The sequence below is a fragment of the Lichenostomus cassidix genome, chromosome 1 (genome assembly GCF_008360975.1).
Source record: "Lichenostomus cassidix isolate B80296 chromosome 1, HeHo_3.0, whole genome shotgun sequence".
NCBI lineage: Eukaryota > Metazoa > Chordata > Aves > Passeriformes > Meliphagidae > Lichenostomus > Lichenostomus cassidix.
Genome location: NC_139479.1, coordinates 85711073 through 85738705, shown reverse-complemented (window position 1 = coordinate 85738705; position 27633 = coordinate 85711073). Strand labels below are relative to the sequence as shown.

The window sequence follows — 27633 nt, the reverse complement described above, 5'->3', positions numbered from 1 at the left end:
TTCATCATCCATACATATTTCCTTAACATTTTCTTTAGATGGTCATCATTCTGTATCTTTGTGTGGAAAAAAAATCACTTGTGCTTTATGCTCGAAACAGTTATGAAGTGTTTTCAGACCTGCTCTCCTTATGACATAGAAAGTCCTTTTTCTGGGATGCTTCAAATACTCCTCTCTTCTCATTAAGATGAGACAGAGACTTCCATGACAGTGTACAATGGATTACATGCTGGGTCATGTGCTGGATGACTGTTCATTAGCTGTTTAACTGGTGTGCTATCTAAGATTGACTTTATAATTCAGATCTGCCGTGAGGTGTCTCCTGAAGGAGATGACTTGCAAGCATCTACCAGCCATTCTTAGTCTTCACTGGCTTGAAATGTGGCCTTCCAGCCATTCTAGAAACTGCTGTAATGGTAGAGACGATTGGTTTATTGGGAATGTGGACTCAGTTTCAAGCCTTAGATAATTCATGATGAAAAGGAAGTCAAAATACCTTTTCCAGCTGGATAACACTGTTCTGGAAATAAGTATTAAGGGATAAGCATTAATGGTGTTATTAGTGTTACTTGTAGTGAGATGAGCGCTTGGAGCAATGTTTTTCCTAGTTCTCCATTTCCCATGGCAGTTGTGACTGTCAGTGTCTTGTTCATTCCTTCTCACTTCCATGGGATTTTTATTGTCAGTATCTCAGCTGTAGGGATTAAACGTGCCTAGAGGTTTGCTAAAACTAAGGTTAGCTTTTACCTATTAACTGCTGAAATCTGTGGAGTTTGTGTTATCTGCACAGTGCTCTAACTGAGAGTCTGAGCCAAGCTCTAAAAAAGCGGAGATTCTGGGAGGGGCTGCTGGTAATAACTGTTCCACTAACTTGTTTCCCAGATCCCACTGTAGTCAGTGGGAGTGTGCTACAACATCAGATTGCAGGTCGAGCAGTTGAAATAGCTAGATCACGTTGATCCTTGATGCTATGAAATGTCTGGGATTCCATTTGTCATTCCCACAGGGAAGACACAATCTAGGCTTTTTAATTTACAAAAGCGTTAAGTAGTTGCATTCTGAACAAAAAGAATACCAAACTTTTTTCTTTTTTTTGCATACTAGATACCTTTTATCTTACACATTTATCAATAATACATAAATTAATTAGTATCTCCTAAATAATGGGTTTCTTGTTTCATCTTAAGGGAAATACTTAATGATGAAAAAGGAAAATAAACTAGTCTGTTTTTCTCCTACTTTTAGTGTGTTGAAGACAGGATAATGAGTAAATGAGCCATGGAGACCAATCTCCCATTCCTGGAGGGAGAGGGAGGTCTCTAATATTCTCTGTGAAGAGAGCACCCCCTTCAAGGCAAAAAGAGCGGTCTTCAGGGAAGATTTCCAGATCTCTCTAGACAGCTGATCTGATTGGCTGAGTTCCCTATTATTTCAATAAAGCATATTCATATGTGATGTAAAGTTGAAAAGGAACACAGTGAGGGCTTTTGTTAGAACAGCTGCTAGAGGTGTACTGCAGATTGAAGAAATGTGGGAGGAAATAGGTTTGCATGTGCTGGGGAGGGAAGGAAGCTGCTGTGTGATTGCTGGAGTAAGGCCTGGCTGAAAGTGGAGGTGAGCGTTCATTCCCTCTCAAAATTCCAGGGAATCTGTTCCATGCAGTATCTTCCTGAAGCAGTTGTGGCAGTGTCAGCTTGGCTGGCATGACACGGTTTGATTTTTATCACAGACCTGTTATTTTGATACCACCCTTTTCCCCTCGCCCAGTCTGTTACATGCAGTTAAGTTTATGGTTATTTTTTGCCTCCTAATTTAATAAATCTGTGAAGTAGTTATTGAAAGATTATACTTATTTTGGCTGTAGTAGCTTTGAGTGAAAACTGCACTTGAAGTGGCCATCTTGAAGTTATTTAAACATCTGCTCTTCCCCTTATGTATACCATAGTTAGTTTGCAATAGATGTTAGGAAGTATTCTATGCACACCCAGCATTGTCTGAGGCTGTGTCTTTTAGATTGAAATGGGTGGAGTTTGTTTTCAGGGAAGGATTCTGGCAGTAGTATCCAACTTTAGAGCTAAATGCTTTTGTGAATCTGACTGCAAGTCCAGCTTTGCTCCTACAAACCATTTTCTTGAGCATGTGGGAAGGATTTTTAAGATGTTTGGGTTAGTAAGGTAAATTTCAGGTTTTGTTATGTGAGACATCTTACACAATCGAGATAGATCATAAGGTGAGGCTGAAACTGATCAGTAGATTTTGTTTCTAGGAGCAGAATGTTAGTGTGAGAAAGAGATTATTTTGGGTGGGAAAAAAATGGTATTGGGTTGGAGGCGAAGGATCCAAGAGTTAAGATTGCTAGTTTCTGCCTCTGCTGCTGGGTTGTAGCTTGTTCTAAAGTGAACTTCTTAGTCTTTGCTTCCAGACTTGAGATTGTTACCTGCCTTTCTTAGGATAAGATGGGAGCTTTTGTATATATACATTTATAGAACCATAAACATTTTGAGCAAATGAGGCATAGTATTAGGAGGGAGATGAATACCCATACCCAAGACATTTTTATACACCTGCTGGTTTAATGTGCCCATTGATATGTATGGATGGCTCTTCTTGACAATGTTGGAACTTCTTCAAAAGCAGAAGATGGAGGAAAGAGAAGGATATACCTTTGTTTCTTTCTTCTTTGGCCCCTTGCTGATTTTTAAGAAATTAAGTGCTGAAATGACAGTCAGGGAGAGATGATGGTGTATTTAAGGGAGTAGAGGTGGGGCCATGTAGAGAAGAAGTTTGAGAAATATTGAAGCAGATTGGCAAAGAAAGCAAAAATGGGGAGAAAATACTTAGTTCTTATACCAGCGTTAGAACCAGTACTGAGGGTGAAAAAGCCTCAAACCACAAAAACCCGAACTAAAACCCCAAGCAGGCTGAAAATATGTGATGGTTTCTGATTTACGGGTTATTTTTTTAACGCTGAGGAAGTATGTGGTGTGTTTTTCCATGCCCTCGGCGTTCTCCGGCCGTTCTCTGGGATGCTCCCGTCCGGCCCGGGGCAGAGCGGCGCTGCCCGGGCGGGGCGGCAGGTGGCGCTGCTCGGCCTCGCCAGCCCCCTGCAGATGGCAGTGCCCGTGGGCTCTGCAGTGGGCTGTGCGGCGGGGACATTGCTGCTAAACACTGCCTGTCCCGCGCTCTGGCCGAGCATGTCGTTCCAGGAAGTTTCGTGTAAACCATCCAGAAAGCCATTGTTGAGGGAGACAGAAGTGGGGCAGGATCTGATAGATGTCAGCCTGCCAGCCCGAGCCTCATCTTGCCCTTTTCACTTGGAGCTGCTTTGAAGAACAAAGAGGTTCTTTGAGAGATCAAAAGATACTCCTTATAACCTCCTACACTCACTTTTCTGCAGGGAGCAAACCCTCTTTTTCCTGCTTTACCTTGAACATCTTGACTGCTGTCAAGGACTGGTCTGGATCTGTGATTGTCTTTCCCTAGCTTCTGCTTTCTTTAAGTCTGTTAGTATGAAGAACTGAAGTCCTTGGCTTTATTGTGGCACTTTATTTACCAAATCAATGGAAAAAACCGCACAGTCTTTGCTTGTTGTTACTATGGTTTTCAGTAACAGGAATAAAAATGTCCAGTTAAAATTTTATCTTCTTGTTAAGAAAAAGCTGTACTAGTAGCAAAAAAAATGTAGAAAAAACTAGCTAGTTCTTATGGTTGTAACTAACCAGTCTTTTTGTCCCAAGACCTGCTGCAGAAACTAAAATTCTTTGTAATATCAAGGGATAGCAATTGTATACTAAGGGTGTTTTTCTATTTACATTGTCTGCTGGCAGCAGTCATTAGGACTACCAGGCAAAACTCTTGTTTCTATCCCAGAGTTCAGTTCTGCTAGGAACTCATGTCAGGTATATTGGTGAAAATGATAACTTCTGCCTCTTTATTTTAGTAACAAAGTCTAAATGTGACACAGAAAACCATTCTGGTTTTCTCTGGAATTCTTGTTCCCTACACCATGCTTGTCTTTCTTGAGTGTAAAGGAGTAGTCTATTAATGTACCTGTAATTGTTTCACAGCTTTTAAAATATTTCAGTAAAAATATATTCAGTCAAAAATAGCTAAAGTCCTCTATATTCAAAGCAAAAGGAGCTGTAACTTGCTGTTATCAGTTCTAACCCCATTGAAATTCTTCAATTTGAACAGTGTTTTCTGTTATTGGTCCTGAATGCATTAGTGCTGTTCATGTATAAAGATGATTTAAAAAAATTGATTTGAAGCAAGAAAGGGGTAGCACTGAAATTCTGGCCTTGATTTTACTTTTTTTTACATGTGCTAATATTTTGTATTCCTGGCATTTTGTTGGTGCTTCTTGTTCCATTGGTTTTTCCATTATTATGTGTTCTGGAAACTACTAAATATATTTCTAAGTATATCTCACAGCAGATGTGAGATATTTGTAAGAGCAAATCAGTCCTAAGTAGTTATCTGGAAGATTCTGTGGTAATGAACTTCTGTTCTCATGGTGTGGTTTTTTAACATAAAGAGTTTGTCACACTCTATTCTCTTCCAAATGTGGTGGAAAGAGACTAACCAAGTCTGTCTTGGTTTGGTACTGGGTGTTTTGGCAGTACCTAGGAGAGGGGCTGAGTTATTTCAGTTAAAATTATCCTGATCATGAAGTTGGAATTCTGGCCGTCAGACATAGCCATTCAAATTGTTTTCAGTTCTTTGCATGTTTCTTAGTACTGTCAAGAAAGAGGAATACTACTGCCAGTACCAGTAGTGATGTCTGTGTGTACTTCTTGAGGAAAAAGCTGGGATGAGGACTGAGAACTAATTTCTAACATTTAACATTCCATGGAATGTAAATGGGTTTGTTTCTGTTGTTGGTACTTTGGTGGCTGATTAGGTGTAGACATTATTTTACTTCTTGGAGGATGGAAGTTGCAGTGTCTTGAAACAAACTGACTTGTGCAGAGGAAGTGGGACTTAGTATTGCAGGGATCATGAAGATAGGAGCTTGTGTACTTAACAGAGTCTCATCTTCTCCACTGTCTAGCAGTTCCATTGGAAGGAGACCTTGAAGGTTGCAAGACAAGTCCAAGATGTGCAGTTCAGTTGCTCCCAGGCTGTGGTTCTTAACAGACCGTCGCATCAGAGAAGATTACCCTCAGCAGGAGATCCTGAGAGCACTGAAGGCCAAGTGCTGTGAAGAAGAGCTGGATTTCCGGGCCTTGGTGATGGATGAAGTGGTGCTGACCATTGAGGATGGAAATCTTGGTGAGAATGAGCTAAGGCTGGGAGTGTGCTGAAAGGGTACTTGGAAAAAGATTGTAAAATGGAGCATCTGTACTATTTAATAATGAATTTCATGTATGCCAGACTACCTATCATTCGTCATCTGATTCATGTAGATGTGCCTAATATATTTTTTTTTAGCATTTATTATGTTAATCAAATATAATTGTTAAATTTGGTAATTTGCATTAAAACCATTTTTGCCTTCCCTTTGCTGAAAGGAGAGGAGGGTTGTTTCATTTTGGTGAGTCCAGAATAAGGACTATACACCTCTGAATTAATAAAAAATCATGGAGCTTAATTTTTGCTTCAGTACTTGAACTTTGTGGGTCACATTTAAGAGTTTCAGAGGGACTTCTTTCTTCTGTTTGTGTTCTGGCTCCAAAATAGAAAACACTGGAAATAATCTAAAAGGAATTTCCAATGAACAGTACAAAGTGTCATGGAACTAGAGGTTATTGTGTGATGTAACTAAAGCACGCTGCTGTACGGATGTGGAGTTATGTGAATTCCAAAAAAGAACAGAGCTGATAAACAAAGTATGTGCATCAAATAATTTGAACTATTACTACAACTTACAGTGTTTAAAACTAAATGGTAAGATTTCTGTTCTATTTTCCTATTAGCTTTTGTTTCCCATGTGGTGATGAAAAAGGAAAAGCAAGATGTTTAATTGCATTAAAAATGTTAGGTAAAAGGATTCTGTAGATAATAAGTTTATGTGATAGGAAGACACTAATACCACCAATGTCAAGCTGTGTAACACATATAATTTATTTTTGTTTCAACATATTTTTATTTGGATTTCCTAAAGTAAGGAGACTGCAGTGTTATTTTTTACCTTTAACTCTTTCATTCCTCTTCCCCATGCATCAGTCAAAAAATGTATTGCAAAAAATCAGTCAAAAAATGGAGACCCAGGGAAGAATTGCATTTCTGAAACTTGTATTAGAGTAATAAATTCTCTGTGGGAAGAAAATACAAAAGTACCATCAGCCATGAAGAAGAGGCTGCCATGTATACCTTGTTTCTCTTTGGGAAATCATATGTAGGAAGGGAATCATAGAACTGACTCTGGGGAAGAGCTTTGGTCAGAATTTATACCCTATTTTGTCATGGATCAATCAAGTATAAAACATACACATGGTAAAACCAGTATTTTTTATTCTGGTATTACTAAACATCTGTTTACCTATTTTGTCTTTTAATCTGAGGAGTCTTATGATTTTTATCACAGATTGAAATTCTGTAGGATGTCTTCAAATCAAGGTAACTTCTTGTCAGAAAATCTGAGCTCTGAGTGTGCTTTCCTTTGGACAGTGTGTAATGGGAACACAGCCATCCTGGACTGTAGCTGCAGTCTCTGGGATGTATAATTAGTCCTCCAGCATTTCAGTACTGTTTTTATTTCTTGGTGATTTCTTCTTTCCTGTCTTCTGTCTATTTTTGGGGAATTGAACAAGGCAAGTGTAAATTGTGGACCTTTCTGCTCTCTTCTAATGTCTCCTAGTGCTTGTGTCTCTTGCAAGGAAAAAAAGTAATACAAGTTGGAAAACTAATATTGAGGAATATGTAGTACAAGAATGAGAAAAATCAAGAAACTTACTAGAAAAAATGTAAGAAAAGGGAAATTATTCTTATACAAAGTGTTCATTCAATATGATGTAAATAACTGACCATTTGAAAAGGAGTGAGAAAAAAGTGCTGCAGGATTGTGGATAGAAATTTTGTTATAAATAGTCTGGACGGTCTAATTGTGGGTTTGTTTTTTTTTTTTCCTGAGGGGTGGGAATTGTCTTGTGTCAAACAATTCTTTCCCTTGGAGAGAGATGAAAAATCTTCCCTCTTAATTTTCCAGTTCTGTTTTTTCTAGAGCTTTTGCACATGTTTTGATAAAGATTTCTGCTGGAGGACATGAGCAAAAGCTTTGTGTTTCATTTTCCTTGTTAAAATCCTCAATTGGCCTAGGAAAAGGTGTCCTGGAACAAAATCCAGGAGGCAGTGCATTCTGTACCCTTCTTGTTATCTACTGCTGTGTGAGTGATCCAGGTTGAGTAAAATTTTCTATGACATAAAGGAGTTGATAAAGAGAATGTATCTTCAGTGGATAATAATGTGCTTTTGCTTCTTTTTCTATCATTATTTGTCTTGAAAGCTTAGCAATTCAAGGCTCAAACTCTGAAGGTAATACATGATCTTGGAGGAAGTAATAGTTGGGTTTTTTTTCACGTATTCACACTTCGACTGGGGCTTTTTTTGTCCTTTAAAACCAAAGCAATTTCTTAAGTAAATTGTTAGAAGTATGTTAAATTTACACAGTCAAGTTGGATATTACAGGATGCTATTTAAAACTTCAAAAATGTGGTATTTCTATAGATGATAGAGTCAGTAATCCTTCTTGTGGACTTGCTGACTGTCAGGAACATGGCTGGAGACTTCAGAGACCAAAAATTCAGCACAGGGTATTAAAAAGCTTGAAATTATTTCCCTCACAGGGCTAGAGTGGAAAAGACACTTCTAAACTTAGGAAAATTGAGCAGAACAGTGGGATACATACCAGAAATGAAAATTGTCCCTTCCACAAATCATGTGGTGTATACCTTGACAGTGGAGCCCACTGATGTAACTGTCACTGAGGCATAGAGCCGAAGACAGATGTGCAAAGCTGTTGTGATGCTGAGATTTACAGAATTTGTGTCTGTCAGAAATGATAAGATTTGCCATGGCCGAAGGGAAAGGGGGAGGAGGTGGGGTTGTTTCACTCAGTAGACTCAGCAGCAGCGACTCCTTGGGGCAGGACTCTGCTGTACTGCTGGGGTGGATGGGAAACGAGGCTGGATTCCCAAGGCAAACCAACAGTGTAGGCCCAGCAGTCCCTGCTGCTTCCTTTTCCTTCACAGCTGAAACTCAGGGTGACCCAAAATTCCAAGCATCCCACACAGCCCTGGTATCACTGGCCACATGATGAACCTGCAGGCAGCTCAAGATCCACATTAGATACCTCAACACAGCATGAGCCTAGAAGTGGTTGTAAATGCAAGTTAAGAGATGTAGAATTAAGGTTTTTCCTTTCTAGTCTAAAAGGACATTCTTGAACTGATTTGTGCCTAAATGGTTTTGGAAATAAGTTCAACAAGTGTTTTTTGAAAATAACTGTGGTTTATGTCTTGCTTAAATAAGTGCCTGCTTACCCAATCCATGCATTCCTGTTTCCTTTACACACTGGCAGTACTATTCCATAGATTTCCAAGGAAAAAGCTGAGATAAAATAAGTGGAAAAGTAGAGCTGTATAAATTGATATTATTTTTCTGCTTCTATGGTGGTTTGAACCCACTGAGATGGTTACTGAATCAGATGTGCACAACATTGTTGCACAGAAATGGATAGGAGTGCATGTGTGGAAAAAAATGGGGAGTGATGCTGGGCTCTTTTGATTTAAACTGGCTCCGTGTAGCTGTAGCCTCAGTTTCTTAAGAGCTAAATTCTTGAAGCTAAGCCAGTCTAGTATGATTTACTGCTGAATGGAGCAGCTGTGTTCCTCTGTCCCTTTCCTGTATTGCTGTTGCTGCTTGCCTTGTAAAGGACTGTGTCTCTCTTGGCTTGCTTTTATGTTGTACCTAAGCTAAAAAAAAAAGGTTTTCCAAATGGTCTGCTGCTTTGCAGGGCCTGGCATTTGTGTGAGTTGAGTTGGCTAACCCAATGGAAGCCTAATTCTACCGAATATTTATCAGTTTTCTGTTGGAATATTTTGCTGCACCAACCTATTTTATGGTCACACAATTTCTAGCTCTGGTACACATAGGCAAGGAAGAATGGGGTTGTTCTTTTAGGGAATGGCTTGTATTTATGTTGGTTTAGTTATAGCTCCAATGCATACTTCAAAAGAGGAATTTTCCTGTGGTGGGGATGCTTGATAGTGTCAGCTTTAGGATTATTTTGTTTGTGCATGGCATCTGGTATTTACTGCTGCAAGGATTACAAACTGAAATGTCTAGTTTTCTAATCTAGTTTAGCAATTCCTAGATTCATCTGAAATACATAGCAAGGAATGTAACAAAACTCTGCAGGACATTTTTTAGACATGCATCTGAAGTCTTAGCAGTGAGTCTTGTCAAAATGTCTAAGTTTGCTAATGCACTGATATAACAGGTTTGAGGAATTTGCAGCTAAACAAATTAAAGCTTGTGAGCAGGAGTGTGTGGCATGGGATGAGGTGAAGGTGGAGGAAGCTGGTAGGAAAATCCCACCCTATAGGAGGGACTTAGTGGACAAGAGACAAAACATACCCATGGGTTGTCTCCTCATTCTGAAAGAAACAATACTTTCTTCTTCCCTGGGACCAGGACTGAGCAGTACCTTTCCCCACAGACTGCACACCGTGCCTGTAGGGTAACACAGCTCAGGAACTGTTCTTTGGTGAAGAACATGTTAGGGAAATTTGTATTCTTCCCTCATTGAAATGATATACAAAAATATCTCCATTCAAATTCTTTGCTACCAGAACAGCAGAAATTTGAATTCACTGAGTCAGCAACTTACCAATACCTTTATTGTAGAGTTTTGGAATCTCCATATTTTCTGTTATTGTCCTGTGAAAGAAAATAGTTTAAAGGAAAGTTGCTTTCATGAACTTTCAACTGTTAAAGATGCTGGAGTGACTAAAGTATAAAACAAAGTAATAACTTTTCCTAAGACTTTCCTGGCTTTTCCTTTGGGAATGTGAAACCAAGTGATCTAAGCTGCTTAGGTGGGGAATAAAAAAGGGTGTAATAGTCATTTCTTCTAAAACAGTAATATGTTGTGCACAGTCAGCTGGCTGTTCTTAAGTCAGATAGGTGCCATCTGGAAACAGATCTCTTACCTTCATTGTTTCTGCAGAGGAAGTATTTGGAAGATAGATTTTTTTAATTTGGTAAAGGTTGGTGTGCCGATTTAGGCATCTGGGTTTCCAATGTGGGCCTGAACTTTGCAATGGAAGTCAGTATTTTGTTTAAGTCTTTCATCTTGCAAGATGTGATTTTGTTTCGTATGATCTGTCCTTCATTTCTTATTTAGTGTGAGCTAGTAATGAGTAGTTGTGGTCTTTGATTTTTTTTTTCTCACACTGGATGAGACAGCATTGGAAATAAACACAGAGGAATTGGGATAGTTGAAAGATTTCTGTAAAATCCAGAAAGCTGGGAAAGAAAAGGTGAGGGAGGATAACAAATTCCTGTGTTTTCATGTAATGGTAAGGAAAACACTTTGGATCAGCTAGATCCATGGTAAGAGAGGAATTTACGTATATGAAATGGTTTCCATATCAAAATATCAAAACTCTTAATATTTTTGAATCATATTTTAAGTCACCTAAAGACTGTCTGCTATCACACAACAGGGAACATGATCCCCTCCTCTTTCTTCTGACTGTTTCAGTAGTCCCCTGACACTTGTTAGTCCAGCAGTGCACCTTAATGTAAGAGCTTTTCCTGCAGCGTTCAGCAGTGGCTTTGGGAGTGATGGAACAGTGACAAGCAGCCTTGGCAAAGTGCCTTTTTGAGCATTGCAGAGTTGGCCTGTTTCCTGCTACTAACTACAGCCAGAGCAGCCATTACTTCCTCTGCAGAGTTGGGAAATTGGTTTGTAACTCAAGTGAGAGCTGGAGAAGGAACTGCGTTGTGTGCAAAGGACTGGAAGGTGGTTAGACATGAAGTGGATTTTGTGCTGTGGAAAGTGCTGGGTTCAGAATCACTTGAAACAGTTTCTGATGTTCTTTCACCATGGAAATCGATCACTTTCCAGTCTGATTGATGTTAAACCTTATGAAGCCATAGGCATTACTAGTAGGCAGCTATGGACTATATATAGAGAGGATTCTGGAATGGTGTGTTTAGAGGTGGGTGTGATCCACTATGTGACACCCCAATATTAGATACCCAGGATAAACAAATCTTTAATTAAAAAAGCTTCAAACATTTGCTTTATTGTCGTATTTTAATAACAGTGCATTTCAACAGCTGCTATATATTTTAAGAGGAATTATTTTGGATTTTTTTCAGAAGAGTGGCACCAGAGACAACTTTTGTAAAATGCATATAGAAAGAAAGGATTTGTACTCTATAACCATCCTGGGTGTTCTTGCAATTTTCTTCCTTCCTGTCAGGGATTTCTATTCTTATGTGAATGATTGTCATCTTAAAATGATGCTGAAATAACAAAGGCTAACAATGAATTTGATCTTCTCAAAATTGTTCTGTTTCTTCAGTATATCATCAGTGGTAGATAAGGGCTCAGTCCAAAGTCACCTTGCAAGGTGGAGGGCTAGGAATGTTTCTGCACGGAAATATTTTATTATGTTAATTTCAGAGGGCTGTGTTAAGGTCTGAAGCTTTTCATTTGCATGTGTTCTAGAACAGCCAGCTAGGAAAATCAGACTTGTAGGGCACATCATCTTGAACATACGTGCATGTCATCATATCTGAAAATGCCAGAAAGCATTGCCAGATTTTTAATTGTTGTAAGAATTCTCAGGAGTGGCCATCTGGATGATAAACAATGCAAAAAGGGACAAAAGCAAGATGAAGGAAGTGTTTTCCATACATCCTAGGCAAGAAATGAAAATTAGCCTAACATTTCACAAGACAGTCTTTAACTGGCTGGGGGTTTCTGTGTCACTTTTCCAACAATCTCTGTTCCAGTGCTGTGTCACCTAAGCAAGTTTTGCTGGCACATTTGTCTGAGCAGTTGTATTGTGAACCAGGTCTGCATACTGATGTAGTTTTAAACCAGCCTGTTCTTGGTGGCAGGTGTTTTTTTTAGACTTCATCAGTCCTGTGAGTCAGGGAACAGCGTGGCTGCACAAACAATTCTACAGCACTTAAATAAGAAGGGCAAACTGTGTGTTGGAGTGTGAGAGATTAGGAGATAGCACAGGTATTGATGTGAAAAACTTAATCTTATGGAACTGATGGCTGTGCTTGCTTTCCCAGATTTGTGATCAGAAAAGTACTCTATTACCTGTTCTTTAAGCAATGACAGTAGCTTTGGCTTTGTCCACCGTTTCTCAAGTCTGGTGGTTGTCCATTTGGGAATGATGGGCAGTTGATTCTCAGTGACTCTGAATATGAGAGGGACTGGTACTGCTGAACTTCAACCGGTATTGAGATGGTCTTCTGGTGTGCAGACCTGTGTTTAGATTGATAAGGACTTCTAGGAGTACTAGTGTCCATGGACAAGTCCCTTTATTATTTTTATAAACTCTTACCTGTAAAATGGGATGAAATACCAGTTTTAAGAATTACAGTTTCCTTTTATATCTGCTCTTTGCTACATGAAAAGAGTGGAACAAAAAGCAGAACAACAACAAAAAGAATGCTACTACTGAAATGATCAATTATTTTTTATTTCCTTGCATTGTAAATAATTAACATTTACAATGTCACAAAAATCTGTAATGGTATCCTTATAATCATTGTTCTTTGAATGGTAGAGCTTACATGATTTCCATATCTGTTTAAAGGTCTAGTCCATTTTAGAATTAAAAGTGTGATAAAATGCCTTTGTATTTGTCAAAAGTTTAAGCAAGTTGAAGCAGAATGTTTTATGTGTGCTCTTGACAACTTGAGTAGAATACCTGAGAGCAAAGGTATTCTGCTCTTGTTGTCAGAGAAACCCTGCTGGAATTACACTAATTAATTAATTAATTGCTTTAACTTGTAGAAAGCCTTTCCTATTATACAGAAAGGTTTTCTTGCTCTGTACTTCCATATAGGGCAGGTATTGAGCTGGGGACTGTCTTGCTGTGCTTGTTACTCATCTTGACACATCTGTGAGTAAAACATGGAAGAACAGATATTGGAAGAGACACACTAGTGATTTGATCCATTTTGTCAAAGTGTGAAGTAAAAAGACTAGATATGCCAATGCTCTTGATTTTTTAGCTCTGAAGGGGGTTGGACTGAACTGACACAGTTATTAGGGTAAAAGATTTTGTTCACCTTAATAGTTGCAAAGTAACACCCATGAAATAATACGCTCAAAATCCATGCTATCAAATCCTGTTTCTTGGCAGTTTCTGTCTAAAGAATAATTAGATCTGGTAGGGAAACACAGCAGTCAGAAGATCAATAAATATTTCCCTTGAGTTCTAAGAACTTGATTTGAAAGTATCCTCTAGGTGTCGTGTCAGCTGCCTCGTTGTGTTGGTACAGCACTGTGGAGCTTTGAGGGGGATGATTTCCTTTTAAGTTAAGTTTTAAATTTTTGCAAGGAAAGAAGAAGTTTTTTGTAAAAAGCTGTGTAAGTGTTCTTTTTAGTTGTTTGAAAAATACAGCTATTAATTATTTGTCAAGCAATTTAGAAATAGAGCATAGACAGAACTGTTGGAGCACAGTGCAAATGTGATTCTCATTACACGTCCCTTTGATAGGCTCACTATCACAGCACTGGGCATTCCCAGTCCCTGGGAAGGCATAGGGGGGTTTAAGTCAACTCAAGCCCATTGATTTCTTCAAAACTTTTGGCCAGTCATTCAATTTTTACCCTCTAGGTTGGGCTGAGTCCTGGATGCACTCCCCTATGCTGGTCTAGTTACCTTGGGAAGACATTCACAGGCTCTTGCTGCTCTCCTAGACATACACTTACACAGTTGATTCATTCAGCTGAGTCAGACAATCCCCTAACTGTTAAAAACCTTTATCTTAAAAGCCACCTTTCAGCCCCCTTTGTCATAGAATGGTTTGGGTTGGAAGGGATCTTAAAGATCATCTAGTTTCACCCTCCCTGCCATGGGCAGGGACACCTACTGCTAGACCAGACTCCTCAAAGCCCTGATCAACCTGGCTTTAAATACTTCAAGGGATGGGGCAGCCACAGCTTCTCTGGGCAACCTATGTGAGTACTTCAGCACCTCACAGTCAAGAATTTCTTCCTGATATCTAATCTAAACCTCCCCTCTTTGAGTTTAAAGCCATTCTCCCTTGTCCTGTCACTACATACTATTGTAAATACTCACCATCTTTCTTGTAGTCTCCTTTCAGGTACTAAAAGGTGGCAATTAGGTCACCCCAAAGTCTTCCCTGGGCTGAACATTCCCAATGCTCTCAGCCTTTCCTTGTGAAAGGGATGCTCTACCCTGCTAGTCATCTTGTGAAATGATAAGGTCAGCTTTCGTACCCGCAGCTGTGGTCAGTTCACTTCCCATATTTTCCCAGAGCTTCACAGGCATGTCATGTTTGCTCATCTCTGCCAAACCTTCTCAGGAGTTTACTGATCCATCACATGGAGAAAAGAGTTGTGAGTGCATAGAATCTGGAGTTTGGGGCATTTGCATGGATGTTAGAGACTTGTATAACATTTTCTGTCTTTGGTTTAGGTAGTAATGGAGTACAAGTATATTTCTTCCCATTTCATGCCCTTCCCTTAGTGATGGAATATTTTCATCTTTGACCTGGTAGATGTATGCTTTATGTAACACAAACAGATTGATATGATACAGAGAGACACCAGTTTAGGAAGACTCTGTGGTCTAATGATTGTGTAAATATTTGGGTTCCATATCCAAGTAACTGTCCTTGAATGATGAGGTAAAAGGGTATCCTCGCTACCACAAAATGCTTACTGTGAAAAGTGCCTGAATCCCTTTGTGAACCCAGTGTGAAAAGTCAAGCTGCTTCTTCCAAGTTTCTTGTTATGCTCCAGATAGTACTGTGAAGGTCTTGAATAAATGGATACAGTCTTTTGTATTCCCCACCCCCAATAAAAGTTACTTGCTTTGACATCTGAATGGGTGACCTAACTGCTGAAATTGCTGATGTCCTGACATTATGCTTACTTCCTGTGAAAGTCAGGATTTATTTAAAAGTATAATTTGAGACGCTCAAGATGGTAAATGGATGACATGTCCTAATCTGTAATGCCTTCTTCCCTGCTTTCCAGTAAGAAGAGCATACTGTTTTGCTCTCTTTCTGATGGATGAAACAAAAAAAAAAAAAAGTGGTTTCATCTGTTGGCCAGACAGGTGATGCTGGTACAAAACTGCTCCTTTGCTTACTGTGGGTGAGGAAGTTTTGAGTTTTACTACTGGTTCTAAGTGACATAGTTATCAGATAAAATACGGTAGGAGAGTATCTTTGACATTGGAAATGGGTCTTACATCACCTATCCTAATACTACAGGGGGCTAAACCTTTGCATCAGATTTTTATTGCTTAGCATTTGCCCTTCCTTGTTAATATAGATCTGACTCTTAAGTCTTAAATGCGTCTTTGAGGGAGTCTTGGGAATTTTTTGCAAAGTCATTCAGTGGAAGGAGGGCACTTCAAGGAAAAAAATGTTTTTCCCTAAATCTGTAAGGATGTTTTTGGAAGACTGGTTTGGAACAGGAGCTCAGTTTTGCTGAAGTGGCTTTTGCTAGTGAAAGTAGCCATCAATGTGTCCCAAATTATTGCCATTTAAAAAAATAATCTGTTAAGCATTTTAGAGACGTGTTTAAGCTTCACAGCTAAAACATTTGAAACATGCATAATACATAGCCCTATATTAGGTAAAAAAAAAGGACTAGTGTTGTGGCCTTCTGTCTGCTGTGGGGTGGGAAATACAGTTTGGTTTGAGCACACAATTTAAAATAGAGATCTTCTTTCATGTTGGTTATACCTCTTCTCACTGACACAAAGACCTGAGTGGTCCATTGAAATATCGTGGGGACAAGATGATTGAAATTGGTTTGGGATTGGGGACTGAGGTGTCAGTGGAGAAAAATCTGCTGTGAAGGCAGTGTACTTGGCAAACCTACTGGAACAACAAATGGTAACAGGAAGTGATTGCAGAGAAACTCTTGCTAGATAAGGAGTTGCTTCCCTCGTGAAGGAAATGGGAGATTGAAATTGGTGTGAGCATGGGTTGTGTGTTGAAACTTGCAAAGCGAACAAGGAGCCTCAAATGGAAAACAAGTTTGAAGGCAAGGCAGGCAATTGCGTGGTTACAGTGGTATTCAAAATTACAGGCAAAGAAACCACATGACAGTAGAAGAAATCAGTGGTTTGGAAATTAACTGGAAAAATAGGGAGCACAGAATGAAGGTGGGACAGAAGCACAGTGGAAGCACATTCATCTTGGGGATGAATGCTATTGGGAGAGTGAGTGGGGAAGTGAGAATTTGGGGCAAAGCAAGCTGCTTGCAGTAGGTGCTGACTTCTAGTGCCTGGAGTGGGGTCAGACCTTCCAGAGACTTTCCTGCAGGGAAACATTCCTCGGCCAGTTGGTTACATAAATTCTTGCGGAGGGAGGAGCCCATTCATCTTTTAAGTGCTGGTCCACAGAGAGGCTGCTGACACTTAGCTGTCAGTTTGGGTCTCAGAGCCTCTGTGAAGGCTGGTCTCACTGGAAACTGCTCTCACCCTCATGTGCTATTCTGCCGTGTCAGGTGTTACTTACGTGCCGAGGATGAAGTTTGCCTTTGATTATCTGCAAGTAGGAAGATAAAATACTATTATGAATAGCCACAGCAAATGACCAAAACGTAGAAACTGGCAAGATCAAATTTGGAATTTTGTCTTCTTTGTTGTGTGTTTGTTTTCAGCTACTACACTTTAAATTACTTAATTACTTGCTACATTTTTGTCAGCCTTCTTAAAGTACAGGGTGTTCTGCTCTAGAAATGTAACTTGCAGTATGGTGGAGAGAACAATTTGTAAGATGCCTTTTTTGTGATTACAGGAATTTGTGACAATTGAAGCAGAACATTGCTGGAAGAAAAGTGGTAGTCTGGTGATTTAAATTAAACTGCTCAGAAATTGCCTTTAATTGCATGTTTTTGCATTTTCTGAGTGCCCAGACTTTGGATACTAGGATCAGCTTTGTGAAAGTACTGAACACTTAGATCCTCAAATAAAGTCAATCAGAACAGCATGAGCAACTGAGGAATCATGGTTTCCCAAAATGTGGCATCCAGAATTCCTTCTTCAACACTTATCTCTGGGTTTCCCTTCCCTAAATGGAAAATGAGTAGAACATTCACTGATTTCCTGTGGTGTTAACAAAATTAATTGGGATTGTGAAAGCCTTAGATATTACTGTGATAAGTAAAATAAATAAAACTCAAGAAGAAATTAATAGTGATGTGTTTCAAGCAAGGATTTCAGCATACAGATCCATGGACTACACACTAAGCAATGTAGAAGAAAATACAGTCCTCAATAGCTGCTTGTTAGTAAGAAGTGCTGTACCTTCTGTGCACGTTAGGTGTCTGCTGGGGGGAAAAATAATGTTTGTTTGTGTAACTGAAGACAGTATGTGTGTGGGATAGTAAATCAGTGCTACAGATACATCTTTAGTTGTGGCTTTTTCTAACCTTTATGTTCTTGACTTTGTGGCTGCAATAGTTTTGTCTTAATGTAGCTTTTGAATGTAATATTGAATACCTACATTCTTTGTAAATAAAGTATGTGCACACAGGGACTGTGCTGGATGCATCAACACTGTTTACTATCCAGGTTTTGAAGAATGTAGATGTAGGGGAAAGCTGGAGTGCTGGAATGATTATTTGGGTAACCTAATACTTACGTCTTCAAATAGTAGTCCATGGATAATTTACATTCAAGATAATATGTATTCTGTCAGTGAGACAGAGGAATTTTACCTGTCTAAGTACCTGGGAGGTTGCTCTTGTACCTTGTTCTCCCTCATACTTGTTTCATGGATATGTAAATTGGCATGTCCCCATTGTTACTGTACTTCTCAGCTACTTTGGAAATTGGCTTATTCCATTCATGGAAGTCAGTTTGGGTTCTTTTGACAGCACTGCTTTCAGTGTTTATATTTCATATTTTATGAGGTGCCTTGCAGGCTGTTTTTCATGGTTATGGATATCTTCATATATATAAAAGTGTAATATATTACTTTTGGACATCAACATGAAGTGTTGGGCCTTCTGTTCCTGGATGAGGAACAGACTCACAGTGTGAACTACATTCCTAGTTCTGTGGTCAGGCAGGGTGCCCTGCTTTGAGATGAGATTTTTCTTAATATGAAGTAGGAAGGGAGCACTTGTGATCCTGGCTGAGCCTGCCTTGGCAGAGGCAGTTGGTTGTTATGATTGTGAAATTATTTTTTAGGAGCTTCAGGATTCCTGCAGCAACCACACTGTTCTAGAAAGCAGACCCATGCAAATCTTGCCTCTCCATGTTGTGGGGCAGCTTTCTTTCCTATATCATGCCTTTTTCTTCTCAATGAAGGTTGTTGGTAATGACAAAAGAGGCCATACCAAGTTCTCCTGCTAGTGTTACTATGTGTCCTTGTTTCTCTGACTCAGGCAACACTCAGGAATATCCTGTAGACTCAGATTAAAGGTTTAAGTTTCCTTTGTCTAGAGTGCAGTCCATCTCTGCTTATTCCCAGTGAGACAGAGTTATGAGAAGTGTACCTTAAAAATCTTTTAAAAGTTTGAAGTGGCTTTTTTCCCACAAAACTGGACTCAACTCAGGACCTAAAGGGGATTACCCTTTGTGTCCCTGACAATCTTCTGCGTCTGTATCTTTCTGTGAAGGCCTGTCTTGTTGGATGACTGCTTCCACCAGGAAAAGGAAATGCTGGTGTGTGAGGCCCGTTTTTTGTTGTTTCTTCAGAGCTTAACAATAAAAGCTTCACAGCTTCTTTTCCTGCTTTGTTACTTCGCTTTCCAGACAGGGTTTGCCTTTACCATGTATTGAATTTCTTCTTTGATCTCTTCCCAAGTTTCCTTGTGGTCAGGGAATCAGGCTTTGGGTCCTGTCTGCCCCCTGCAATTTTCAAACCTATAAAAGCAATTTCTACTTTCAGAATAAAGAACTTGATTTTTAACTTTTTAATGACTGTAAGATGATCTTGATAATGTGAAAGAAAGAAGGGATGTTGCGCAGTGAACCCACTGATCTAGTTTGAGCTGTGAAACAGGGCATTGTGGAGCAAGCATCCTACTGTTGCAGCCAGGCATAACAATAAGTAATTTAAGAGGCCAGGCATACTGCAGAAGAAGGCCACAGAGAATCATAGGGATAATTGAGTTTCAAAGGGACCTTTAAAAGCCATCTGCACCAACCTTCTAGTCACAGCAACCAGCTTGAAAGCTGGATCGAGCTCTGAAGTTAGATCAGGTTGCTTGGGGTGTATCAAGTCAGGTTTTGAATATCTCTCAAGGATGAAGCTTCCATAGCCTCTCAGGGCAGTCTGTCATAAAGTTAGACCACCCTCATGGAGTGGGTGGTCCATATATATGGTCACAGTGTGTTAGCATGCACTATCAGTTGCTGGGCTCTTGCCTAGCTCTGTGCACTCCAAAGCAAAGCTGCATGCATGTGATCTGCTCCTTCGTGTGGAGCACAAACGCTTCTCATATTTACAGCCTGACCTTGTAAAAGAGCCTTTATCCATTCACCACAGTACCTTAGGCATGCAAACTATCCAGCTGCCAGTTGAGGAGAGATTACAGATTGAAGTCATGGTGTAAGTGCAGGTAAAAAGGTAGAAATAACATGGTATTACTGAAATTTTTGAGATGTGCATGTTCATATCATGCTTTCTTTTGGTTTTTTGTCAATCATCCCAGGATCATTTTGGCCTAAGACTGAAACGGTTATTTGTTCACTCCTCCTTACATGCTTGGGACTAAAGGTGAGGCAAGATTCTGAAAGTGCATGCCCTTTGTGGATGCTTTGATTTGAGTAAGTTCAGTAGGTGCAGGCAAAAGGGATACTGTACGTGTAAACTGCATGTCTTACTGCTTGTAATTGTTAGTCCTGCTAGAACAACTCTGGCAGCTGGGCTTTTGTAGCAGTTTTGCTGCAAATTTTTTGTAACCTGATGGAGTGGAAACCACTGGAGAATGTATTTACCTGCATAGGTCAGGAGGACAGGAGTTGGAAAAACAGAAATCAGTCTGATTGGTTTGTTCCTACAGAGTTGGAGACCAGGCTAGCATAGTGACCGTAGAGTTGTAAATATAGAAAGAAAAATACCCACCTTGCTACAGAGAATTCTACAGTCTCCTGCAGTATCTTGACAATTTAAACTATTCCGATATTCTTGCTGTTGTTGCTGTGATCCAGGTTTCTCTGTTGCAGTTGACACCTGGATTGTTCAGACCCTACATGTAGCGAGCTTGTTCAGCTTGCAACACCTGCAGAAATTGAATTCCATGAAAGAAAAGAAGAGTTTCCTGATGGTGTAGGAAGCTTAGCAGCTCACCAGTGAGTCTGTGTATGAGTGGGAGGGAGTGGGTGGTACTACATGCCACTGTAGGATTGCATAGAGCTGGAAAGTAAAACTTTCGGCAGCAACAGAGACTTAAATTGTCTTAGAACCACAACCTTATGTGAGTGCTTTCTCCAGCACAGGAATTTCTGAAGAGGTGTTCATTTCTTCCTCTTTCTTGCTTGGGTCTTTCAGGATTCATAGCATGCTGTTAAACCTTTTCCTTTCAGAGTTTTTAGTATTTTTAAATTGGTAGAGGCAGAGTCTAGGAATGAATGTAAATTGCACTTCTGTTACTAAGAACAGATCAAGAGTGGCATTTGGTAATGAAGTTCCATGATTTTGTTGCTGTAAAGTGGAAGAACTTGAAGAAAAATGTAATCTGCAAATATTTAAGGGCGATTCTTCAAGGAATCTGTGGAAGAGATGAATGAACTAAGGAGACATGTCATACCTGAAGTGATAAAAAAGCTTGTGTTTCTCTTCTCTGCCATTGACTTGTTTGTGATGAGAACTGTAGCCCCTTCGTGATTTTTGTTTCTTTGTAAATTGAGCAGACAATTACTTCAGAAAAGACAAGAGGGCTTTAGAGCTTGCAGTGTAGAGTAAATGTTTATAAAGGTACTTAAGAACTTGTAGGGACTGGTAAACTCAGAATTACCCTTACCACCTAGAGACTAGAGGTAAAATGGCTGATCTCTTAAATGTGTTGCCTTCAAAGGTCAAAACAAGGTGACAATAGGGGATGTCCCTTCTACCTGCTTTAGCCTGCTGTCTGTCAGTACAGTACTACCACTGCATCATTGTTTTATTTGACTGGACTGGTTGGAAGGACTGTGTACCTGTGTAATAACAGGGAACATTTTCTTTTAAGAAGAAGGTTACAGAGTGTATGGAGTGTATTAATTAGGGAGCGTACTAAGTAAGTATGTTAATTAGTTCATGTTTTTTGACTAGGTGGAAGCTTCTGCATCCAGATCAGGTGAGGAGTAATACTGTGGTCTTATATCTGTATTTTCATGACAATATGGGCAGGGAGCATGTGTCCAACTACTGCAGTGTAGTTCTAACCCTCTAAAGGCAGAAAGAGGAGACAAGCTCAGGGCGTGTGCTTAAAGAGGTGTGGGAAAAATGGAAGTCTTCCTTCTCTGGGTTTGCTTTGTGAATAGCTTTATGTTAATGTCTGTCAGAACTAAGAAATTTTGGTCTATAGCTTTTCGTCTAGAACAATTTTTTTGGGGAGTGGAGGTGCTGCTGTAGGAAAATACTGAGCCCATAATGACACTTGAAACTTTTGTATACTGTATGTCTGAGTACAAACTTTTCTCTGACACATTAAAAAGACAGAACATACAGAATCTCCCTTTTGAGAGGAATTGATATTATCTCTGCAAGATTTAGAGTCAGTTTCAACTCAGTTTTTTCCCCAAATGCCACAGTTAAATTCCTTCCTTTAAGAAGAATGCTTTTGTTTCCAAATAAGTGCTTCCAGTTCATAAATTTAATGCAGTTTTGACTAGAAAGGCCTTGGACTGCAATGACAGGTCAAAACAATAAGCTGAGGGGATCTTTCCATTCCCCAGAGTTCAGGCTCAGCTGAACGTATGTAGGACAAATTGGAAAGGACAAGGAGTTGGGTATAATTTTTTAAAAGTTTCTGTCAATGTAGAAGTGCTTCTAGGTGTGTTTTCTGTTATGGGAGACAGATATGAAGGATCTGTCTCTTCATTACAAATTGAAAACTCACATCGGACGCTTCTCCACTTTTCTTCAGCACTTGGCTTAAGTAAAAGAAGGGCAAATCACTGAGATGTAAAAAAGCATTGTTTGGTAGCAAAGAGAGGGGCATTATGCTATGCATTTAAAAGGTATTTAATAGATTTTTGATATTGCTGAAAAAATTCAGATTCTTCTTGGATGGGAGGAGAACCTGTTCTGGGTTGCTTGAAATCTTCCTTAGGATTTCCTTCTACTTTTGTAAAGTTTTCCAATCACCTTTTTTTCCCCCCCCCAGGTGTGTCCTTAAACTTGTTTCTTCACCTGCTATTCCAAATGAACAGACACTGCATATGTAAAACATGGGAAAGACTGACTGAGTGTTAAGAGTGGAGTGAGTTTACAGTAAGGTTAGTTTACATATTTAGCAGTGTTAGGTTAATGGTTGGACATGATCTTAGAGGTTTTTTACAGTGTTAATGATTTGATGATTCAGTTCTTGTTCTGTTACACTGAAGACTTGCATTTTAGGATGGGATTGTTTAGTGTTTATGACTTTCTGTATGGAAGTGTATCTCAATGGGAATGACTTGATTAAGTTTTTGTGGAGAAGGAGGTTGAGGTCATATTAAACACGTGGGGATGAATGCCAGCACTTGTTAATTTGATTTGAAAAAACTAGCGGGTAGCATAGGAGGGGAGAGAATATGAATTTAAAACACCCAGCTGATATTTTCTGGTCAGATACCAGAAGTATTGTAGAAATACGTTTCTGTGGACACTAGAGTGAAAAATAGCTTGGTAATACTAGATATCAAAGAGGCTTTTACATGGCAGTGTAATTTTGGAGGAATTGTGACAACTTAATGTTCAGACGAATAAACCATGGCTGTCAGGTGATCAGTGATACAGAGAAAATTCCTGTGCAACTTCAAAGGGGGAAGTTCAGTTTGGTGTTAATAACATGGTGGTTCTCTAAAATTTCAGTGCTTAGCTGCTTTTCAGAGGTTAAGTTTTGGTTCAAATAAAACTGCATTTAAAGTGTAATACTTTATCTAGCCTACAGCTGCCACAAGCAGCCACTTCTCAGAAGAAGAATTTAACTTCTGTGACTGTCTCTGTCTTTGGCAAAACCCCCAGGAATTGCCAATTGCTCCAAAATACTTAGATATTTCAATCAAGTTATGTTTTTCAAACAAGATTTGAAAAAAAAAAAGTGGAAAAAAATAATGTTTGTCACCCAATTTCTGGGAATTTTATGTTGTTTAGAGTTAGGTTATAAAATAGATACATAACATTAAATCAATCCGGCAGCAAGCTTTTGAGGTATAGAGTACTATTTTGTTAGTGTTAATTCTACTTCTGTTAATTACTCCTAAATTCTGCCACAGCCTTGGCAGAATGTATGTTTGAAGTATGCTGAGTTTTGAAAATTTTAGAGATTTAGTTGTGGTTGATTTTAATGAGGGAATGTATAACTTCTTATTGCAGTAATCTGCTATTAAAGTTTGGGATATCTCCCTTTTGAGCTTTAAGCTTGCTTTTACATGGCAATTAGGGTGAAACACATTTAATTCCCTGCAAGTAAACTGTAAGTAATTATTAAACACTTTATAATGATTTAATGCAAATATTATGCAGTGTCTTGTGGGTGACAGATACTGGGAGGACAAATGAACCAGAAATAGAAATGCACTGATTTGAGACCAGGAGTGAGTCCAGGCTTGTAGAAAAATTCAGTGATGTCTCCGAGAACAGCTGATGAATTGTGAAGAGCAAGTAGCAGGATGTAATATCATCAAAATACGAGGAAAGGTTTGTGTGATAGAAGGCTTGCCTGGTTTTCCCAGCTGACTGAGTTGAATTCATTATAGCCTGCGTGCTGAGTGACTGTTCATTTGGGAAACGTTAGCAACTCCATGGATGGGTGGATGAATAAATTTGTATAACAAAGTTGTGAGAGCTGGAGACTTTCAGGATAGCATACAGATCTCTGAGGAAAAATCTGAGTAATATATCTGGAAGTTCCCAGACCCTGCTAGCTCCTGTTGGGAATGTGGTGTGAGCTGGTGTATGTTCTGTGCTTGTGAAATTTGATTCAAATTCTATTTTTTGTAATGCTGCCTGCATGATGACCAACTATTATTCCACTTGTATGCTACTATGCCTGTTAGAAAAAGTATTCCACATACTGAATCTGTCTGAATACTGAAGCACTTTTCTCCTGATTTGTTTTACTTATGTATTTCAGAGAGCTGGTATTTATTAGGGGTTTTGTTAGAGACAGAGGTAGTCACTGAAGTTAAAATGGCAGCCTGTGGCAGCTGAGGCCACACAGTGAGGATTTCTTGCCTAGTTACCCATGTTCTCCATGGAATAAATAACTTTGCTGTCACATTTAGGCACTTCTCATAATCACACACTTCTCAGACAAATTCTGTGAATTGTATACATTTAGAAGTCAGTTTGAAAAGAAACGTAATGACTAGAATGTATTAAGTTGCTGAATTCATGGCAGCACTGCATAGGGAGCTTTGGCAAACCCACCTTTTGTGCATCATTCCTGCTCTTTTGATCCATTTGGTCAGAAATGTGATTTGACAGGTCATGAGCTTCCATTGGTAGCAAGGCAGTTTACCAGCTGTCTTCCGGCACAGTAAAAAACTTGGTCTTCTGTAAATTTATTTAATCTTACTAAGGTTTAATCTTTTGTTAAAAGTGCCTGATGTTTGCTAAATCAAGATGTATAAAACAGTTGAAATTATTTTTGATGTCCCTGCAGTCTTTGTGTTTGTAGACTTATCTTCTGAAACCACGTTCTGTGTGTGAAAACATTTGCATTGTTTCAGATAAAAGTACAGTTGCTTGTAACATGCAAACTGGACATGAGATATTGCTTTGCAGTAGTTACTAATCTGCTGATGAATGATTCTTGTAGAGATTGGAAGGGATTTGTGTAGGTTGCAAACCGAATATAATGAATATCAAAAATGTAAGCAATTTGAAATACTGCTTGGATGTGAATTAAAATGTTCAGAAGCCACACACAGTTGCTTGAAATCTTGATCCCTTTTAGTCATCCATAATGCCATCATTGTGGTTTTTTTCCCAAAGTACGTGTCCACCCTAAAATTGTACTAAATCAGGCTTCTGACAGGCAGCTGTCATGCTGAGCATCTGACTATGCAAATGGGCGCAGCCATGTTGGAGTTGAGTGTCTCAGGGAGTTTATGAGGGTGTAGATACACATCTTCTGATCCCACAGGTAACAGTAGTAGTCATCTCTGCCTCTTCCGTCTGTCTTTAGTACAGTTTAATGCTCTATTTTCTGTGGTTTTCACAGGTTTGTGTGATGGCTTCTACCTGTTTGGGTAAAAATAACCCTTTTTAGTGGAGACCAGCTACTTTGCATTTTAAGCTTGCCTGCTGTTTTTTGGGAGTGAAAACTAGGAGAACTGGTTGGGCCAACTGATGAATAATCATGCATTTACCCACTCAGTTCTATCATGTGCTGCTTTGAGCTGTTTTTGAGAGAAGCTTGGGGCTCTGACTTTAAGGGATATGGTGTAACTGGTAAGTTCATTCCCAGGTGATTACAGTTCACATTGCAAAAATTCCTTTTGTACTTTGAATACTGTGGTGATTGGTGTGTAATGTTGCAGTTGTACCATGTTCCGTTTTAGAGAATTTTGTCTTGCAGAAGAAGAACAAAGCTGGAACTGAGTGAAAGAATAGGTCTTGTTCAAGAGCAGGGTTTACGGCTGCTTTTATTGTGTGATGTTCCAGATCAGGAATCATTACATCATAGAACCAAAGAATACCCAGATATTTTATGATAACCTAAAAAATTTTTCCTCAGGCACTGGTAAGGTGGTTGTTGCATGATGAAAAAGTTCATAGTGTTGGATAAGCTTGAAATCTCCCTTTCCTGGCTGATAGTACTGATATGTCAAAGGACTGTATAGCTATCTCTTTGCTATGTCTGCTGTGTCGTGGACATCCACTGAAAAAGTCCACAAATGGACCAACTTGTTATTAGTCAAGGTATCTCTGTATGATCTGAGTGAGAGTTTGCCTTCTGTGTGTTTGTGAGGTTGGTTCCTTGTCCACAGACAACAGTGAGTGTAACCTGCTATTACTGTTTTGGGATCAGGACGGCTCTGTTACTGCAAAGAAAAGAGGGTTCATCTCAGCTGCGTGCAGTTTTTGTGCCACCTTGTAAAAAAGGTCACTTGCTTTATTCAGCCTGGAGAAGAGGAGGCTGAGGGAAGACATTGAGTGGTCTGTAGCTTCCTCATGAAGGGAAGCAGAGGGGCAGGCCCTGATCTCTTCTCTCTGGTGTCCAGTGACAGGACCTGAGGCAATGGCCTGAAGCTGAGTCTGGGGAGGTTTAGGTTGGATATTAGGAAAAGACTCTTCACCCAGAGGGTGGTTGGGCACTGGAACAGCTCCCCAGGAAATTGGTCACAGCCTCAAACCTGACAGAGTTCAAGAAGTGTTTGGACAATGCTCTTGGGCATATGGTGTGGTTCTTGGGGTTGTACTGTGCATTGCTAGGAGTTGGACATGAGGAGCCTTGTGGGTCCTGTTCAACTTAGGACACTCTGTGATTTAAAAAAAAAATAATTACCTCTCAACCACTCTTATCTCTGTAACATCTTTTCTTCCTTCATTCCTCTTTGCATTTGTGAATTGGTTCTTTGGGAAAAAAATTAACTGTACACATTAATATCTTCTGTATTACCGCTTTCAGCACATCATAGTGAATAAATATTATTCTATCAGCCCACTTGGCAATAATGACCATTAACCTGATTGTTAACTGATGGGTCTGAGATGGAATGCTGACTGCATGCTTGTTCCAAAATGGCAGAATCTGCCTCTCCTTGTACTGTAATAAAGCTGCTTCTGTTAGCAGCACTGTGTTGCTGGGAGACTGCAGCTAATTTTTATGGCGCATGTCAGTAGTACTGATTCAAATTATACATTTCATTGAGTAGCTCTTCTTTTTGTTTGTAAACTGCCTTCTACAAGGGGAGAGAATTTTTTTTGTTCTGGGGAGAACAGTATCCAGACCAGAGAATATGACTGAATCTGGAACAAAAGCTCAGACTGTTCTGTTGATAACATCATTGTACTTCCAAAGTCATTTAATGGGGGATGGTGGCCTGGCTAAATTTACACCAGTCTGACAGTCAAGTCTAACACAGGTATACAGGAGAATTCCATGTGAGGCAAACACATCTCCTCAAACTGCTGTTTTTCTTTTTCAGACTCCATGGTGCAAAACTTCAGCATGTGGCGTGACTTTAAAGCAAAACAACAAAATAGACTGAGAGATTATGAATTGGAAAACTTTGTCGTTTTGGTTCACAACACAGATAACGGTGGCAATTTTGGGGCTGTGTAGAAAATGTAGTTCTT

At 39.4% G+C, this 27633-nt stretch overlaps 1 protein-coding gene across 8 annotated transcripts in view; it reads left to right on the top strand.

Moving 5' to 3' along the window:
* Positions 1-27633, top strand: part of RIMKLB (ribosomal modification protein rimK like family member B) — a 50814-nt gene that overhangs the window by 2967 nt on the left and 20214 nt on the right. For 7 of the 8 annotated variants that reach the window (XM_085067175.1, XM_085067192.1, XM_085067218.1 and 4 more), the window contains exon 3: positions 5051-5271. In XM_085067175.1, the coding sequence (XP_084923301.1) occupies positions 5097-5271 (175 nt within the window). In that variant the 5' untranslated portion in view covers positions 5051-5096. The remainder of the gene's footprint in view (positions 1-5050; positions 5272-27633) is intronic. The other variant, XM_085067225.1, reaches the window with a different exon arrangement.